The sequence below is a fragment of the Mauremys mutica genome, chromosome 24, assembly GCF_020497125.1.
Source record: "Mauremys mutica isolate MM-2020 ecotype Southern chromosome 24, ASM2049712v1, whole genome shotgun sequence".
Taxonomy (NCBI): domain Eukaryota; kingdom Metazoa; phylum Chordata; order Testudines; family Geoemydidae; genus Mauremys; species Mauremys mutica.
The window spans coordinates 12,240,571-12,260,034 of record NC_059095.1 but is presented as its reverse complement, the minus strand read 5'-3'; the positions used below and the strand labels follow the sequence as shown (position 1 = coordinate 12,260,034).

General features: G+C 62.5%; 1 protein-coding gene across 1 annotated transcript in view; it reads left to right on the top strand.

Annotated features, from left to right (window-relative positions):
* LOC123355917 (protein unc-13 homolog A-like) overlaps positions 1-19,464 on the top strand; it is a 122,173-nt gene that overhangs the window by 83,199 nt on the left and 19,510 nt on the right. The window contains exons 28-38 of the mRNA XM_044998782.1: positions 298-383; positions 2,963-3,089; positions 5,360-5,456; positions 6,434-6,577; positions 7,556-7,639; positions 9,521-9,598; positions 10,040-10,128; positions 10,666-10,818; positions 12,238-12,361; positions 16,236-16,241; positions 19,091-19,129. Of these exons, the coding sequence (XP_044854717.1) occupies positions 298-383; positions 2,963-3,089; positions 5,360-5,456; positions 6,434-6,577; positions 7,556-7,639; positions 9,521-9,598; positions 10,040-10,128; positions 10,666-10,818; positions 12,238-12,361; positions 16,236-16,241; positions 19,091-19,129 (1,027 nt within the window). The remainder of the gene's footprint in view (positions 1-297; positions 384-2,962; positions 3,090-5,359; positions 5,457-6,433; positions 6,578-7,555; positions 7,640-9,520; positions 9,599-10,039; positions 10,129-10,665; positions 10,819-12,237; positions 12,362-16,235; positions 16,242-19,090; positions 19,130-19,464) is intronic.

Genomic DNA, 19,464 nt, shown 5'->3' with positions numbered 1-19,464 from the left:
ATGAGCCATCGGGATTCTGCACTAGCCCGGGGGGAGACCTCCATGGGCAGCTCTGGGCTTGTCCCTCGCCTGGGATTCCTGTCACCTGCCCGTCTCCTGCCTGTTGGGAGCTGAATGGAGACGCGTGGAGCCTCCTGGGAAAAGCCCTGGGTGGCCCATGTGTGTGCCGCTGTTCCTGGGTCTGCACTGTGCCGGGGGGGGGCACCGGGGAGACCGTCCCTCTCGGTCGGAAGCAGTTGGTTTGGGGATTTATTCTGTAGCGGTTGGATTCATCCGTTTCTCCTCCCTTCTCGCCAGGTTCCCCCAGGAGCTGAACGTGGGTAAGATCAGCGCCGAGGTGATGTGGAACCTCTTTGCTCAGGACATGAAATATGCAATGGAAGGTGAGTCTCTCCTGGGCTGCGTCTTGTCGCTTCTCTGCCTCCTGCTGGCAGGTGACGGGGGATCAGCCTCCGTTTCACCGAACCAAAGCCCCGGCAACCCCCAACTCCACCGTGGTCCCCGTGCTGCAGATCCGTGCGGCCGCCGACGTGGGGATGGGACGCGGCGCATTCCCCTGCTCTCTGCACTAACGGAGAGTCGCTGCTAACAGCACAGACCCAGGATGCCAGCTGAGGCGCTCCGGATGCACCCAGCAAAGGGCAGCGCTGCACGTACACACTCAGCTAACGCACGACAAGACCCACCAGAGACAGGGGCGTTGGGAAGAAGCGGCATCCACCCTGATGCTGGCTGTGGGGCCGGGGTGGAGAATAGTCCCGGCCTCTTCCTGGGGGAAACGCAGCTGTATTTCCCTCTCTGCGCTGGTTGCAATGATTTCAGTTTGGAAAATAGTAACGTTAACGCACTGCTCAGGGTGCACCAAGCCCCCGTCCCGGCTCCTCTCCTGCGTGGAGACCTGTGCATCCGGCAAACACCAGGGCAGCCAGTCACTGGCTAGCTACGGTGCCTTAGCCTTTAGGGAGTCCCAGTCATCTAGTCCGACCTCCTGCAGAGCCTTCCCCAGGGATTCCTGCAGTGGAGCCGGCTGTTCATAGAATCAGAGAATATCCAGTTGGAAGGGACCTCAGGAGGTATCTAGTCCAACCCCCTGCCCAAAGCAGGACCAAACCCAACTAAATCATCCCAGCCAGGGCTTTGTCAAGCCTGACCTCAAAAACCTCTAAGGAAGGAGATTCCAACACCTTCCTAGAGAACCCATTCCAGTGCTTCACCACCCTCCTAGTGAAATAGTGTTTCCTAATATCCAACCTAGACCTCCCCCACTGCAACTTGAGACCATTGCTCCTTGTTCTGTCATCTGGTACCACTGAGAACAGCTGAGCTCCATCCTCTTTGGAACCCCCCTTCAGGTGGTTGAAGGCTGCTATCAAATCCCCCCTCACTCTTCTCTTCTGCAGACTAAACAATCCCAGTTCCCTCAGCCTCTCCTCATAAGTCATGTGCTCCAGGCCACTAATAATTTTTGTTGCCCTCCGCTGGACTCTTTCCAATCTTTTCCACATCCTTCTTGTAGTGTGGGGCCCAGAACAGGACACAGTGCTCCAGCTGAGGCCTCACCAATGTCGAGTAGAGGGGAATGATCACGTCCCTCGATCTGCTGGCAATGCCCCTACTTATACAGCCCAAAATGCCGTTAGCCTTCTTGGCAACAAGGGCACCCTGCCGACTCGCTCTGCCCTCTTCCACCCAGTGATCCTACCAAACCCACGGCTGAACCTCAGAACAGCTTCAGAAAGGCACCCAGGCTCGAGAGCTGATGATGGTAGCTGGGGAAGCTGCTCCTTCCTGTTAAGAATTTGCCCCTTGTTTCCAGTCTGTGTTTTCCTAGCCTCATCCCCCAGCCATCGGGCTTCGTTAGGCTCGGGCCTTTATCCACTAGCTGAAAGGGCCCCTGCGGTCAGGTCTCTTTCCCCAGTTAGGTGCTTAGCCCACGTCCTCGCTCCCACCATCCATTGACTTCGGTGGAAATACCTTGGCGGATCTGGGCCTTATAGACCATGATCGTAAGAACAGCAGAGCTGCCGGACTGGGGCAGGCCATGGGCTGTCTTGCCCAGTATCCTGCCTCCTGTACCAGAGCTTTCGGGGGAGTGTACAGAGTAGGGCAGCTGGAATGATCCACCCCTCTCTTCCCCTCTCGGCTTCTGGCCATCAGAGGTTTGGGGTCGCCCCGAGCAGGGGGTTGCGCCCCTGACCATCTTGGCTAATAGCCATTGATGGATCTATCCTCCAGGAACTTACCCAGTTCTGTGTTGAGCCCAGTCATACTTTTGGCCTTCACAACGTCCCCTGGCAATGAGTTCCACAGGTTAATCGAGCACTGTGGGAAAAGGTGCCTCCTCTTGTTTGTCCGAAACCCGCTGCCTACTAATGTCCTCAGGCGACCCCTGGTTTTTGTGTTGTGGGAAAGGGAAACAACACCTCCCTAGTCACTTTCTCTGCACCATTCATGATTTCGTAGCCCTCCGTCATAGCCCCCCCCCCCCCGGCCTCTCGTCCCTGAGCCGCGCAGTCCTCACCCTTCCCCCAGTGCGCCGGGCAGCTGGTGCGCCCCTCCCACCTCTCTCTGGCACTGACTCCCCCGCCCCGCTCACAGGCTGGGGGCAGCGGTTCTAGCCCCGCCAGGAGCACAGCGCTGGGCCGAACTCCACCCTGGGAAGGAACCGTGGTGAGTCGGTGGCTCCCTGCCAGCTTGTTGGCCAGTGGCTGCTCTCCGCTGTGCCTGTGGGGCAGGGGGGGTTCCAGCCTGGGAGTGCCCCCGCCCCCCACTCGAGTCCCTAGCGCGGCTCCCGCTGCACCGAGCCCCCTGACCTCCCTCCCGCTGGGCACCTAGCCTGGCCCACACCTCTCGGGATGGGTCCCGGGGAGCTGAGCCTGAGCCAGGGCTTTGGGATTCAGCCCGAGGGCGGATGAGCATGGGGGGGTGACCCCATGACCTCCCTTTCTCCCCTCCCCTGCAGAGCATGACAAGCATCGCCTGTGTAAAAGTGCTGACTACATGAACCTGCACTTCAAAGTGAAATGGCTTTATAACGAGTATGTGACCGAGCTCCCTGCCTTCAAGAGCCGCGTCCCCGAATACCCCGCGTAAGTGCTGGCGCTGCGGGGGGCGGGGGGCTGAGCCGGGGGGCTCACAGGGATGGGTCAGGGGCCGGGGACTCCCGAGCGCCCCCTTCACGCTAGCGGCCGAGTCTCGGGGCCTCGGGAAGAAAGATGAAGATAGAACATTGGTCGCAACCGCGTCTGTCGTGTGCTCCCAGGCACTGGAGCGCGGCGCAGGCGGGGGCTGGGTCTCTGCTGCCCAGCCCCTCCCGCGGCCATTTACGCTCTGACCTTATTGGCGGAAATGGGCATTTGTCCCATTTGCTCTTACGGGACCAATGCCCACGTCTGCCAAACAAGTGGGGCACGCACTCCCGGGGGGGTTCAGCTACCCCAGCCCTGGGGGGGTCCTCCAGTGAGCAGCAGCAGCCAGCCAGGTGGGGGGCCGGCAGGGTTCGGTGAGCGGCGGCGCCAGCCCCACGTGGGAGGGGCAGCAGGGCTCGGGCAGGGGACGATGCCAGCCCCCTGCGTGGCGCAGGCTGGGCTCAGACGAGAGCCCTGCGTGTGGGGGAGGGGAGGGCACAGCCCAGCCCCATGTGTGTGGGGGGGGGCAGGGTTTGGGCGAGTGGCTGGGGCCAGCCCCATGTGGGGTCCTCCTCACTTTGGGAAATGCTGTCACCCCCCCCACACACGCCTACTGGGCGTTCTCGCCCATTGCAGTCAGCGGGTGGGGAAAGGGAGGAGGGGGGAGGGAGCAGGATCTTACCCCCCTGTGCCTCTGTCATATCGACCTCCTCCTCCTCCCTTCTGTTCATCACCCCTCCACTGGCTCCCTCCCCTTCCCTTCCTCGCCCTCCTTCTTCCCCGCTAAGGGTCCGGCTGCGCTCGCAGCTGGAATTAGCTCAAGGCGACATGCCTGCGCCACGTGGATCGCAGGAGCGGTGGGAAGGGCTGGCCCCCCAAACACACGTCTAGTATCGTGGGCGGGTGTCACGGAGTCCCCGGGTGCTGCTCTGGGACTGCTCCCCACAAAGCCAGGCAGGACTCTGGGGAGCCTCCTCTCCCTCAGAGCAGCCTGTCTGCAGGGCAAGACGCTCCCACGGCTTCACCTCCTGGGTGTCTCCTTGGAGCATTCAGCATATTCTGCCCCTCCGTGCGCTTCCCACAGCGAGTCCGCCCTGGCGGGGTCCTGGGGAAGCCAGAGGGTCCTGCCTCCCCACGTCGCAGTCAGACGTGACTCTCAGCCAGCCAGGGACACAGAGGTTTATTCGATGACAGGAACAGGGTCTAACACAGAGCTTGTAGGTACAGCGAACCGGACCCCTCGGCCGGGTCCATTCTGGGGGGCAGTGAGCCAGATCCCCACGTCTGCACTTCACTCCTCGTCCCCAGCCAGCCAGCAAAACAGAGGTTTACTAGAGGACAGGAACACAGTCTAACACAGAGCTTGTAGGTACAGAGAACTGGACCCCTCAGCCGGGTCCATTTTGGGGGGCAGCAAGCCAGACCCCCATGTCTGCCCTCACTCCACGTCCCCAGCCAGCCCCAAACTGAAACCCCCTCCAGCCCCTCCTTTCTGGCCTTTGTCTCTTTCCCGGGCCAGGAGGTCACCTGATCTCTTTGTTCTCCAACACCTTCAGTTGGCATCTTTGCAGAGAAGGGGCCCCGGCCATTAGTTGCCAGGAGACAGAGTGTCGGCCATTCTCTGTGCAGACAGTATCACAGGGGCCTTCCTGGGCCCTGCAACAATTACACCCTGATCCCCCCACCTAGATACCTAAGAAACACATAGGGGAAACTGAGGCACTCACACAGTATTCAGAGAAAACATTAAGAACATTCCCACTTTGTCACATGGGAATCTTGCCGGATTCCCCTCCCATTGTCCCCGGTGTAAATCAGGAGCAGCTCCAGAGACACCAGTGGGCACAATTGTCTTTCTGCCCACGTGAGCGCAGACCCACTGGCCTGCAGTGGAGCTGCCCCGCGTTATCCCGGGGAGTGCGGACCTGGGCTCAGTGGGATCATGGGTGGAAGAGGAGAAGCCGACCCGATGGATTGGAAGCCAGTGGAGTAAATGCCAAATCCGCCCCTGGATAACAGAGGGCAGACGCTGGCTGGGAATCCCTCTTCTCCCCTCTGCCGTGTGGTCTGTGCAGGCCAGATGCAGAGTCCAGACCGCCCAGGGACTGCATAGCGCATCAAACCAACCTATTTTCCCTTCCCTCTCGCGGGCTTGTTGGAGTGTTATTCCAAACAGCCGGGACATGAGACCCTATCCCGCTGCCCCATCTCCCCGTCTCTTTCTCTTCCAGCTGGTTTGAGCCTTTCGTTATCCAGTGGCTGGATGAAAATGAGGAGGTGTCCCGGGATTTCCTGCATGGAGCGCTGGAGCGGGACAAGAAGGACGGGGTACGGTATAGAGCCGCAAAGTGACCCGCAGGGAAGTCCGCCACCCAGGGGGTGGGCTCGAGTCTAGCCAGGTGCTGAGCCTCCCTTCTAGGAGCCTGGTTCTCCCCTCCCGCAGGTGTAGTGCACTGGGTTTCCCGCATCCAACCCTCCGAATGTGGCCGTCTGTCGGGACAGCCCTGGCAGGCTGGGGTTTTGCATACAGCCACGTAGTGCTCCACCTCCCTGTGGGAACGGGATGGGACACACGTGCCTGTCAGTACCTGAGCTGCCTTAGAAACGGCCAGATTCACCCACCGGCACCAGAGCACCTCTGCCCCGGCGGGTGGGAAACCAGCCAACCTACCCCACCCGTGCCATGTAACGGGCACCGTGGCAAAGCCAGTGCCAGCTGGAGAGGGAAACTTGGAGAGAGCTGACCCAGGCCATCCCCCAGAACAGGAGTCTGCCCCGGCCATGCGTGGTTAGAGACCAGTTAATCCCCGCCCCCAGCTGTTTTCACTGGTTGCTGCCAGTGCACTTCTGGGTCCCCGCCGGGCTGGGCCGGGCAGTGCTGGACATGCTGCAGGAGAGGGTCTCTCCGGGTTAGTTCTGATCCTCCAGCTTGAACCAGGCAGCAGCAGGTGCATGGCCAGCGAGCCTGGTAGCGTGAGTGTGCAGGGCCAGGCCATTTGGAGGAAGCCAAGCTTGGCAGCCGGGTTGATGAAGAGAGAAGCCGTGATCTGAATAGGGATCCCTGGGTTCCAGCTTTGCTCCTGACACCTGTGTGACCTCGGGTCAGTCACGGCCCTGCTCTGTGCCTCGGTTTCCCCATCTATACAATGGGATACCCACCTGCCTTCGCAAAATGCTTTGAGGTGCTCAGATGAAGGCAGAACGTAAAGGCAGCGCAGCAGCTGCGTCTGTGACACATCACTCTGAGCCCAGAAAATAACCCATTCTTTCCTATGCTCTTCTCCCCCCCCCGTCTCCTGCTCCAGTTCCAGCAAACCTCTGAGCACGCGCTCTTCTCCTGCTCCGTGGTGGACGTCTTCTCCCAGCTGAACCAGAGCTTTGAGATCATCAAGAAGCTGGAGTGCCCCGACCCGCAGATCGTCGGGCACTACATGCGGAGGTTTGCCAAGGTAAGGAGGGGCCAGGGGACATGCTGGGTCCAACCTTGTGTTCACACTGCTGTGATCCCCACCCCGGAATGACAATGGTCCCAGCTTAAACAGAGCAAGACCTCAGCTGGAGCAGCAGCCGCACCCGTTCAATCGGCCAGGCGCCGTCATGCTGCACAGGTGGAAGTGGCGCCAACCTGGCCAGTGCCAGAGCCGTGCACCTGGGACTGCAGTGCCCCGATGGCGGAGAAGGCGCAGGACTGGGCCGTATTGTAACAAGGGGATTCTTTGTTGAGGCAGCTGGACCCAGGCAAACCCTGCGGTTACCCCGGGCTCGCGAGCTCCTGGATTAATTAAACGCTGCAGGCTTGAGACTCCTGTGTCCCACAATGGGGAAATCAGGGTCACGCCACTGACTTCCACGGAGTGACCCCAGCGTGGAAGGGAGCTGAGCCCTGCGTCGCCTGCCCCACGTCTGCACATCGCCTCTCCCCGGCTGGAGCAAAGAGCTGTGGAGTGTGCTCCTGGCCCGGGACCATGTGCCAGCCATGGAAACCTGAAGCGCTGGTGCTGGGGAGGAACGGCAGCTCTAGGAGATGCCTCCTGCCCACACCTATCTCCAGCGCCTCCTCCTGGGCAGTGTGGGGGCAGGGAATGGGATTTTATCGGGTTAATTCAGGTCTTGTATAACAGAAAGTTGTGGGAGGCCAAGAGTGGGAATAGCGGGGTGGCAGCATCCCCACTGACATGCCCCCCACCCCGACAGTCACACCCGTGCACAGCACTGACACAACAGGGGCCGTTTCGTTCTCTGGAGTTCAGGTTGCAGCTTCGTCGGCCCAGAGCGATCCTCGGGCAGTTTATTTCAGACCAAATCTGGAGTTTACAGTCTCGTTCCTTTCCTTTTCTCTTGGCTTCGCCTTCCTTTGCCGCTTCCGGCTCTGCCCACTCGCTTGCTCTGCTCTGCCCCTGGCCCGGCCTGGCCTCTCCTGCCTGCAGACCATCAGCAACGTGCTGCTGCAGTACGCCGAGATCATCTCCAAGGATTTCGCTTTGTACTGCTCCAAGGAGAAGGAGAAAGTGGTGACGTATCCCCTCCTCCTGCCTTGCTCTCTTGCCTTCCGATTGGCGGGGCCACTCTCTGCCGCGGTGTCGCCATGCCACCGATGCCACCAGACACCCCCCCGGAAGCAATTAGCGCCCGTCTCCTCTGCACCCTCCCTCTTCTCCTCTCTGTTCTCCGGTGGTTGCCTTGAAAGGCCCCGTCTCTGCTATTTGCAAGATGCTCTTGGGTCTTATGTGACACCGGGGCATCCGTTCCCAGGAGCGATTCTGCCAGGCCGGATCCGAACCCCTGGGACACTTTGGATCCACGTGGGGTTCTGAACTTGGCAGCCTGTCTCTCCAGAACCCCCCAGAGCCTGGGGAGCTCTGGATCTGCACCCGGGTCCCAGCTCCACAGCTCACCCTGCTGTGTGGGCACAGACAGGCACACGGTACACACTGTCGCACGCTTACACACCCATCCAACCCCCCCACAAGTCACGCTCCCATTCCCATGTGCGGGCGTACGGAGGCGTCGCCGGGCAGCCCCGTTCCTCACCCATGAGACGCGCTCCCTTTCATCCCGCCAAGAGGTCTCTAGATATGAGAGGGCCCATTTCTCCTACTGACGCTGGTGTAAAGCAGGAGTCCTTGCCCCAGCGTCCATTGAGTTCAGTGATGTAAAGCTGGCGTAAACGAGAGTGGGGTCAGACCCTGGGGTCTGTCGTTCCAGGGTGACTCTGGCGTCACTCCATGGACTCGGCTGGAACTGGCAGACCCGCCACCCGCTCAGAGCCGGCTCGGGGGGTTTGAAGGCACCGCTCTCAGGCCAGCGGGGTGGTAGATAGATCCAACCTGCACGCTCGAGGGGAGTTTGCATCCCCGGGCCGGCAGGCCAAACTCACCCCGTGGCGTAACTCCATTGGCTTCGCTAGAGTTCTGCACGGGGTGGCTTTGGCCCGGTGTCTAAAATGTCAGGCCGTTGGCTGGACGAATGGGCGAGCCCCTGGGGTTTCCAGGCAGGTCCAGAGAGCTGGGAATCCAGCCCTGGGAGCCTCGCTCTCATGACCGGGGAGCACCGGGCCCCTCCTGTGTGTGTCACGCCCACGCCACAAGGCGAGCCAGTGCAGCGGGGAGCTGGCTGAAGGTGGGATGCGGAGTTTGGGGGCTCCTGTGAGCCCCTCCCCTCCTCCTCCCATCAAGTCACGTGGGCTGAGAAACCTCTTCTGGAAAAGGCTCCCACGCTGACCGCTCCACCTCCCCCGCCACCCCCCTGGGACAGGATTCCCGAGCCATCCCCCCCCAGTAACTCTGGGAACTGGGAGATCTCCATCTGCCCCCTGCTCTGCGCCGACTCTCCAGGGGACTCTCCAGCTCTCGCGCCGAAGTTTGGAGGCCTTCTGCTGCTAAATCCTGCAGCGAGGTCTCCAGGTGCTGAGCACCCCAGCCCCCAGTGAAATCAATGAGCACTGAGGGGGCTCAGTGTCTCTGGCATATGGCCACTTCGCCAGGTGGCTAATGTGGCTATAGCTCCCTCGGGGGGGCAGCCGAGCTGTGACCTCTCTGCCCCACATCTCTAACGTGAGCTAAGGAGACGGGGGAGGTCCCCACCCGCCCGGGTAGTGAAATCACCTGGGCTCAGGCATGCAGACACGGGCCCAAGGTTTCATAGTTAACGCGGGGGGTGGATGATGAATTCTTCAGTGCTTCAGCCAGGCTCCAACTACTAGAGACCCAGAGATCAGATGGGGGGCAGCCTACCCCACCATGCCTGCTGGCCACTATCAGAGACGGGAGCCGGGGAGCCGGGCCTTGGGTCTGAGCAGGTCTGGCCGTTGCTGTGTTCCCCGCGGCTGTGATCACAGCCAGTGGGGTGTAAGCGTCCCGCACTAACCCCCTCTCCGTCTGGTCCCCCTCTAGCCCTGTATCCTGATGAACAACATCCAGCAGCTCCGTGTCCAGTTGGAGAAGATGTTTGAAGCCATGGGGGGGAAGGAGGTTTGTACCGGGGCTCTCTCCTGCGGCAGGGCCCCTGGAGGGGGTAAGCCCCAAAGTTTAAAGGGACGTTTCCATACACTGGCCCCATAGTGAGGCTCCACAGTGGTACCTCCCTGTCCGGTGGGATCCCCCACCCCCAGCAGGGTGCCGCTGGCCCCCAGGGCATGGCGATGCACTGGCCCCCGTCTCCTGGCCCCGGGGCAGGGGTGCCGTCTTGCCGTGCTGTGAGCGACCCAGCACACCGCCAGCGAGCCGTGGCCAGCTTCTGTCCTCGCCCGGCTTTCATGCCAGCTTCCACCCGAGACGGACTCGGTCCTTCCCAGTGCATTCTGGGAGTTCTGGGGACCACGGGCTCCCGTGGCCTGTGCAGCCCCCAGGTGTCAAGCACTGCCCGCGGGGGGGGGCAGGCTGTCCGTTAACCAGGCACGTCCCCCCTTGCAGCTGGACGCCGAGGCCAGCGACATCCTGAAGGAGCTGCAGGTGAAGCTCAACAACGTCCTGGATGAGCTCAGCAGAGTTTTTGCCACCAGGTACGTCGGGCGGAGGGGACGGGGGCCTGGCGGGAGGGGTATAAATCTTCGGGTGCAAAGCACAGGATCAGGTTCTGCTCCTGTTTGGGGGTAGGCTCCATGTGTGGTGATTCTGGGGCTGAGCCCCGAGGGTCACGGTTGAGTCTGGGGGGAGCTTGCAGGGCTGGGGCTCCCAGGAACCAGTGTGTGCTGGGATGGGGGTCCCAGGAACCAGTGTGCAGGGCTGGGAGTCCCAGTGTGTGCTGGGATGGGGGATCCCAGGAACCAGTGTGCAGGGATGGGGGTCCCAGTGTGTGCAGGGCTGGGGGTCCCAGGAACCAGTGTGCGGGGATGGGGGTCCCAGGAACCAGTGTGCAGGGCTGGGGGTCCCAGGAACCAGTGTGCAGGGATGGGGGTCCCTGGAGCCTGTGGCTGTGGAGAGGGCGGATTCCCCAGAACGAGTGGGACCGGGGTGGGAGGGAGGCGCTGGAGCAGGGTGTGCCTGGCGAGGGGCTCCCCGCCCTGCTCACGGAGATGCCTGCGCCCCGCGGCGCCCAGTTTCCAGCCTCACATTGAGGAGTGCGTGAAGCAGATGGGCGACATCCTGAGCCAGGTGAAGGGCACCGGGAACGTCCCCGCCAGCGCCTGCAGCAGCGTCGCTCAGGACGCCGACAACGTCCTTCAGCCCATCATGGACCTTCTGGACAGCAAGTGAGTGCTGGGGGCTTGGGGGGGCACAGTGGGGAGGGGCACTGGGGGCGCAGCGGGGGGGCTGGGAAGGGTACGTGGGGTGGGGAGGGCACAGCGTGGCTGGGGGGCCCTGCGGGGTGGGAGAATGAGGAGGGCTCAGTGGGGGAGGGGGTCCGGGAGGGCACTGGGGGGGGCAGGGCCCTGCGGGGGACGGTCCTGTGCCCTGTGATGAGTGGGGTGACTAGGCCGCTCTGCCCAGAGGCCTGCGCAGGGCCAGGCGGGGCGCTCAGTGGGCAGTGTCTCCAGGGCTCCATGGCTACCCCTGGCCACGTGAGCGACTGGGTCCCTCCCTGCACCCCAAGCCCTGTGCCCACCTGGTCCCTGCTGTCTCCAGGGCACAGCCTCCCTCTGCCCCCGGGCATGTCCCCCCTGCTCTTCCCGTCACCCCCGTGTGCCCCAAGGGGAGCCCCCGCCCCCGTGGGGCGCTCTGCAGACAGCCGGGGGCCGGGTGTTCCTTTAATCCCCGTGACCTCCGACTGGCAAAAGGCCGCGCCCGTGTCGGGTGCTGCTTCTGCTCCCTGGGTAACACCGAGCCCCGTGACGCCTAGCACAGCCCAGAGGATGGGGACGCCGGGGTTCGGGCGGCTGGCGTCCCTGCACAGGCTGGCACAGGGCTAGGGTGGGCCCTCGGCCGCCACAGGAGGGAAGGAGCCGCCAGAGCAGAGCACAGGAGTCAGACGTGGCCGGCAGCTGGCAGGGGGAGCAGGGCCCGGAGCACCAGGACCAGCCCACGCAGGCTGAGGGTGTTGGAGTGGGAGGGGGTGTCTATGGGAGAGTCCTGGAGCGCGTGGGGGGGGCAATGTGTATGTGTAGGAATGTGTAGGTGCATGGGGGGGTGTTTGTAGGGGCATGGTGTGTGTGGGTGTGGGTGTGAGAGAGAGTGTAGCGATATGTAGGGGCTTTGTGTGTGTGTATATGTGTGTGTATAATGATGTGTAGGTGCATTTTGTGTGTGTGTAGGTCTGCCTGTGTGTGTGTGTGTGTGTGTGTGTGTGTGTGTGTGTAGGGGCTGCCTCTGTGTGTGTGTGTGTAGGGGTTGTGTGTGTGTGTATAGTGATATGTACATGCATTGTGTGTGTGTGTAGCAATGTGTAGGGGCTTTGTGTTTGTGTGTGTGTATAGTGATGTGTAGGTGCATTGTGTGTGTGTGTGTGTGTCTGTTGGGGCTCTATGTGTGTCTGTTGGGGCTCTATGTGTGTGTGTGTAGGGGCTCTGTGTGTGCGTTTGGGTTGTGTGTGTGTGTGTGTAGGGGCTGTGTGTGTGTGTGTGTTGGGGCTGTGTGTGTGTGTGTGTGTGTGTGTATAGAAGCTCTGTAGATGGGGGGCAGGTGACATGCCCAGAGCCCAAGTCCATCCTCTCCCTCCCTGGCTGTGTTCCCAGCCTGACTCTCTTCGCCAAGATCTGCGAGAAGACGGTGCTGAAGCGGGTGCTGAAGGAGCTCTGGAAGCTGGTGATGAACACCATGGAGAAGACCATCGTCCTCCCGCCGCTCACCGACCAGACGGTGAGTCCCGGGGGGCGGGAGTCGGGCCATGGTGGGCAGGGAGGGAGGGAGGGACACATGGGCTCCGGGGTAGGCCTGGCGCCTGGGCGCTCCGTGGCGGAAGCTCAGCTGGAGGCAGTCTGCTCCGGCGCGCCTGGCACCACGTGAGCCTGGGCACCGCGCGCTTAGAGGGGCGGCGCTTCATCCAGAGCGCGCTCGAGCTCGCTAGCTCCAGAGCTCATTCGGGAAATGAGGGGCTCAGCTCCACCCTCCCCCGCCCAGGACGTTTCTGGATCACTCTGGCGGGGGGGGAGGGGGACTCCCCCGGCGTTTAAAGCCCCGAACGACACCTGGGAATAAGGGTCTGGCTGGAGCAGCGTGTCCCCACCTCACCCCTCTGCCCGGCCCAGCATGCGCAGCTGGGGCAGAGCACGGCGCACCACGGCACACGGAGGCAAGAAGTCGGGCCTCCCACTTCAGCAGCAGAAGCAAAACCATGGTGCCCCCTTCCTGTAAGTGTGGGGTGCCAGGCAGGGGAGCACCTGGTCTGCCCCCTGAGCACAAGGCACTGGGCAGGCGTGGCCTGAGCACGGCTCCCTGGCAAGGGCAGGACTCTGCCTCCTCTCCAAGAGCTGCTCCCGCTGCTTAGGGCGAAGGAGGCTCCTCTGAGCATCCCTTGGCGCTTCTGGGCATCGGCCTCTCTGCGAGGTTGGCAGAGGGCGTGGGGGAGAGAACAGGGGGTTGGGTCGTCCCTGGACGGGAGGGCAGGGGTGGGGAAGGAAAGGGGACGGGGGGGCATTTGCAGGGGGATTCCTGGGGGCTTCTGAGGTTTTCCACGTGTTGCATAAAGGGCCCGTTCTAGGTAGGTATAAAGAGCCCCTGGAGATGCCCCGGAGTAGGCCGTGCTCGCAGCCCTGGGGCAAGGGAGGGATCGGGGGGCTCTTCCCTTCGGCGGGACGTTGCTTTCCAGGGCCGTGGGAAGCAGCGTCAGGAAACGCCGCCGAGCTGCTCGGATGAACCCCGGGGGCTGCACGAGCCCCTGAACTGCCCCCCGAAGTGCAAAGTCCCCTTAATTCCCCCTCCCTCCCGATCCCAAGTGCAGCGACTGAGAACCGAGGCCAGAGACGCCAGAGGGACCGAGCCTGCTGCCCCATTTGAGCGGAGCTTTTCCTTTCAGTTGCCAGGCGTTCTGCCGGCTTTGGGCAGGTTCCCCCTTCGATGGAAACACGCTGCTGAGGTTTCCTGAGAAGGCTGCTGGCCCAGCCACTGAAGCTTTTGAAGCTTTTTGCAGGGGAATTTCCTGGTCTAGCTTTAGTGTCCCAGATAATGGGAGATTTTCACTCCTGGGGAGCCTGCCGCAGGTGCTAACAGCTGCTCCCCGGGGAGATCTGCACAGACAAACAGATGCACAAATCCCTCTGGGAGGCGTTTTGGCATTCCAGCCGGCTGCTCTCTGCCACTCCTGAGTCACGCCGACAGCTCCGCTGCCGCTGCTGCAGAGCTGGGAACAGTCTCACCAGCAAGCTGACGGCCGGGGGTATTTTGAGGGGCCATTTAAACTTGATCAGAGACCTGACAGCTCCGTGCCATGAGTCACAGGAGCCCAGGCAGCAGAATGCCATGGAATCGCCTTCCCTCGGCATCAGAGGATGCTTTCCGCTGCCACGCTGCAGCACAGCCGTGAGTCAGCCCTGCATGCGTTTAGCTCAGCCGCCCTAGCACTGAGCAGGCTGCTGCTCTGGCATCGCAGACTGTGCTCTTGTCACAGCTTGGGTAACCGGTAAGACAACCCCAGAATTGTGCAGGGAGTGGTGGTGGCTGGAGGTCAGTGTTGTTCAGTGGGAGGCCAGGGAGTCCTGTCCTGCTGGAGGTCGCTTGTTAAGGACCCCAGGGTGCATTTTGGAAGCCCATGGGGATTCACCCCAGGATGCTGCTGATTTTCGGCACAGGTGATTCCCCATTGCACTTTCACTTGGATCTGAAGTTCTCCATGTCCTGACTCCACCCTTGCATAGTGTTGCTGTGCGCTGCTAAACAGCCGCCGTGTTACACTCCAGACGCGGCTGCCCTTTAGCATTGAGTGAGCCCTGCATGACTATGGTAGTTTAAGACGAGTGTTGGGCCTTTTCAGAATGAAAGGCGGTGATTCAGCCAGTCAGGCTTGTTAGCTACAGCTTGTGAGCAGGCTTATCTCCATGGCCACAGGCTTATCTACTTGAGGAGCAGGGGCTCTGCCTCTGGCACCCTTGAGACACAAGGGCAAGGGTTGATTTATTCGAAAGGCCTCATAGGGGGTTAGATTGCTCCGTGTTTTCCTTTTGTTCATAGACCGTCATTGTGAGGTTGAGAACACCCCTTCCAGAGTGGGATGCCCCAGTCCATAATGGACCAGCCTGCTTCCCCCCAACACACGCACACATGCACGCACACACGTGCATGCACACATGTGCACGCATGCACGCACACATGGAAACACGCGTGCACGCACACGTGTGTGCGTGCGCACGCACATACACATACACACCTGTGTGTGCGCACATGCACACATGCACATACACTCACACACACTGTCTTGTTCTGAACGTCCAGTAAGGCCCCATCCGCGGAAGGGGGAGGATCCTGCCTGCTGGGGCGATGTCCAGGCTCCCTGGACCGAGCTGGAGAAGACGCGCTAGGTCGGCCTGGTCCATCCTCAGCTGGGGTCATTAATCAGCCCCTGCCCCTCCCGGCTAGGAAGTGACCCGCTCAGCAGGGCTCCCCGCCCGCCATGCCGTGTGCATTGCACAGCTTCTGCTGCGTTCCTCGTCACCGTTCCCCGGGCCGAGAGCCTGCTCTCCCCAGAGCCAGCCTGGACGCGTCTGGGCGCTGGGCGCTGGGCCGGGACTTGGTGTCTGGGCCCCAGCGGCTCAGCGAAAAGAAATGGGGAGAAGGGAGATCAGCCTGTGCGATGGCCGCCATTGTCTGCAGCCCTCTGACCGCGCGGCACAGAGCGGGCGGGGGGGTGGGAAGGGAACCGTGGCAGCGTGGGGGGTGCTTGTGGCGTTAGCGAGGGACAGCGATATGGGGGAGGGGGCATGTTTTGGTTGCTGCTGGGTTTATAATTCCTGGTCTGCTGTGGTCACCTCTCCAGAGTCCCCGTCACCGGGGATCCCCCACTCTCCAGTGTGCCCATTGCTGGGGATCCCCCCTCTCCAGAGTCCCCGTCACCGGGGATCCCCCACTCTCCAGTGTGCCCATCGCCGGGGATCCCCCCTCTCCAGAGTCCCTGTCACCGGCGATCCCCCCCTCTAGTCCCTCTCACCAGGGATCCCCCCCTCTCCAGAGTCCCCGTCGCCGGGGATCCCCCCCTCTCCAGTGTCCCTCTCGCCGGGGATCCCCCCCTCTCCAGAGTCCCCATCGCCAGGGATCCCCCCCTCTCCAGAGTCCCCATCGCCGGGGATCCCCCCTCTCCAGAGTCCCCATCACCGGGGATCCCCCCCTCTAGTCCCTATCGCCAGGGATCCCCCACACTACAGAGTCCCTCTCACCAGGGATACCCCCCTCTCCAGAGTCCCCATCGCCAGGGATCCCCCCCTCTCCAGAGTCCCCATCGCCAGGGATCCTCCCGCTCCAGAGTCCCCATCGCTGGGGATCCCCCCTCTCCCGAGTCCCCGTCTCCCGGGTTCCCCGCCTCTCCAGAGTCCCCATCAATGGGGATCCCCCCAGCTCATCCCCTTGTGCCCTGGAGCTCTGGGTCTGCCGGGGGGTTATTCCTGGGGGGGGCGTGGGGGGCGTGGGCCCGGTGTTTGGCAGTGGTGAGGCCGGCCGTGGGGGACGGGAGGCAGGAAGGCGGGCAGGCGTGACACCCGTGTGACGGTTGTTCTCTCCAATTGTTCCGCTCCCCTCACAATGGCAGATGATTGTAAGTACGGCAGCTCCCTGTCTGTCTGTCTGTCTGTCTGCTGTGTGTCAGTTCCGATCTCAGCCGGTTATTGTCTTGTGTGGCTGCTCGCGACCCCCCCCGCTCCCTCCCCAAGTGACCCCACCTCTGTCACCCCCTGTTGCTCAGCTGCTCCTCGTCCGCCTCCTGTGCCCAGATGTGTAGGGCGAGCCTGTCCCCCAGGGCCGGGCAGCGCTGTGGCAACTCACCGGGGCTGGATCCGGCCGGGGGACAATGTGGCAGGGAGAAGGGGGGTGGAAGGAAGAGATGTGGGACAGCACCCTCCGACCAGCCTCGGCAGCAGCCTGGTGCCCTAGCGATGGAGGCCGTGATGGGACCTGCGTTCTGGTGCCCCTGGCCAGGGGCTTTGGTGGGTTTCTTTGCCGTGTGCTGCACTGGGGCTAAGCGGCAGGTTCCCTCCCCGGCCCAAGCAGCCCAGCAACGGCCCAGCTCCATTTAAGGGACTGTCCTGCAACTCCTAACAAGGAGCCCTTTCCATCCCCTCCCGGGGCTCGGCGTGACGCCCCTTTGGGCTCAGTCAGCAACGCGGGTCCCCGGTCTCTGGCCTGTAGGAGAAGGGGTGAGTCTGGGGCCTGGGGCGATGCAGCGAGGGCTGGGGGGCAGGAACCTCCAGCCTGGGGGCCCCAGGCACTGCAGGGCTGCAGGCCAGCTGGTGTTTAGCGCAGCGCGGAGTGGGCTGGGGGTGGGGGAGGGGTCCTGCACTGCACCCCTCTGCGTTTCCTGGCCCGGGGGGTGCGGGGAAAGCCAAGGGGCAGCCGCGTGTTTCAGTCGCCAGCTGCTTAGTTCTGCCAGGTTGGGCCAGGCCTAGGTTGCTGCTCAGAGCGTGGGCGTGAGAACCAGGCTCGCCGGGCAGCGCTTCCCCGCTCTGCCGCTGACAGGCCGTTTGACTGCCCCTCGCCGTGCCTCGGTTTCCCTAGGTGGGTGGTGAGACCGAGCTGCACCTGGATGGAAATGTGAGGCCTCTCCTAGGGGTTATTACTGAGCGAAGGATCCCTGAGAGTGAAGCAAGTGCGCTTAAATAGGTGCCCTTCATGCGTTTGTGCTCCGAGCAGGTGCCCACAAGGCCCAGCGCCGGACTTTTCAGCCAGCGGGGCCTGTTCAAAGCGCACTGTCAGTTCTTCAGTTTCACAGGCAGTGGCCTCAAGTGGTTAGAGCAGGGGACGGGGTGCTGGGGCACCTGGGTTCCATCCTCAGCTCTGCCCCTGGCTCAGTGCGCAGCCCTGTCACCCGGGGAAGTGGGAGCTGGAATTCGGTAATAGTGGTGAGTGTACGGGGCTTGCGAGGGCGTCGGAAATGCTACTGGCAAAGGGCTGCTCAGTGTCAGGCATTTTCATGCCCTTAGTATTGTTTTGTGACTAGCCCCCTGCCCCTGAATTCCCCCCTTGCCCCCTTTTCTCTCCGCTGGAGTTTGAGACGCTTATTGGGGTTTGGTCCCTGCAGTGCGGGATCCAGCGCAGTTCTGGCCACGGAGCCCAGCTCTCCCCTGGAGAGCAGTGAGGGCCTGGCACAGCCAGCAGCCGAGAGCCCTTGGGGTTTGGGTGGGTCCTAGCGAACGGTGCATTAGCTGTTCAGCCGCTGAGGAGAGGGAAGGGTGTGGGGCTGACCCTTCCCCCGAGACGGTAGCCCTGCGTCCGAGCGACTCGCCATTGTCCGTCTGGGGCTCCCGTCACCAGGGCAGGCAGAGGCGCTTTGCACGAGAGGGGGTCGCTGGCTGGGTGAAGCCCCTGAGTGGAGGCCAGGCAGGCGGGACCTGCCTACAGCACGGGCCCGGGCCCTGCCTGCTCTCTGCTCGGGAGCTCTGGAGAGACGAACGCCTGGTGCAGGCAGCCTCCGGCTTGTGTCCCTGCCTCCCGGGCAGGCCACCTGCACGGGCGATGTGACCTCCGCTGCTTGGCTTCTCCAGCTCCCCCCACTGGGCCCCCATCCCGCCTGGGAATTCTTGTCCTTTCCGGATGCCCACCCCCCTGCTCCATCCCACTGGCCTCTCTCCGCTCCCCCAGCTCAGCTGTGGTGTCTTGCATGAGCCCAGCCATGCTGTGAAGCCTCTTTCGAAGGACCCTCCTCCAGGAATCTGGGCGCGCGCCCCATTGCTGGGAACGGGCACCCCCTCCTCCTTCACCAGCTGTGACCCTGCCCCCTCCCCTCCTTTTTAGCTGGCTGTAAAAGCAGCATCACCTGCTGTGTCCAATGCCACATTCACCTCCAGGGGCCCACAGTGGGAGAGGGTGGCAGGCAGGTGGGATGTGCCACCCCCTCCCACAGACCCGTCAACTCCCCCGAGCAGCAGGGCCAGGGGGGAGTCTGAAGCCTGGGGCCTGACCTCGTGCAGTGAATCCCTTGGCGCTAGGAGCCTTCAGGCTAAGTGACGGGCCCCTGTGGGAGACACCAGCTGGGCTCCCTGGCAGGGCCCGGCCCATTTCAATGCCAATCCACGCCCGTCCTGCCCAGGCTTTGGGGGGGAGGATGCGCAGCCGCCCTGCCATGCAGCTGTGTGCCGAGCTTCCTGCCAAGCTGCTTGGGATTCAAACGGGTGCTAGGCTCCCCCCCCCAGATTGCTGAGGAGGTGTCTGAGCCCCCCCAACACCCCCCCGGAGACCCCCCCCATCACGGTCTTAGGTTAGGCCTGGGACTCCCTCCCCTTGCGCATCCCCAGCTGCCAAAGTCCCCTGGGCTGTGAGGGAAGGAGGATGGAGGGGGGGGTCTGTGTGTGGGGGTCAGTCAGTGCATCCGTCCCCTCCAGCGAATGATCACACACACACACACACACCCCTCTCTGGACCATTGATCGACTTCTGACGTTGTTTCTGCAGGGGACGCTCTTGAGAAAACACGGCAAGGGGACAGAGAAGGTAACTAGCCCTCTGGCTTGTTTGACTGTCTGTGCTGGCCGTGTATCGCCCCGCCCCCCGCCCCCAGCGCAGAGCAGTCGGCCAGCCCTGCTCGGGACCGCTGAGCAGAGAGCCCCGGCTGCCTGTGGCCTGGGGACCTGGGTGTCGTGCTTCACACGTTGTGTCGTCTGGCTGTGCATTGTGTGTGTGTGTGTGTTGTCGTACAGAGGTGTAGTTGTGTGTTGTGTTGTCCGGGGGTGTATGTGTGCATGAGCAGTTACACGGGTAGGTGTTTTGGGGGGAGGACGGGTTGGGGAGCGTCTGTGTCTGTCAGGGGTGCTGGGGATACCCATGCA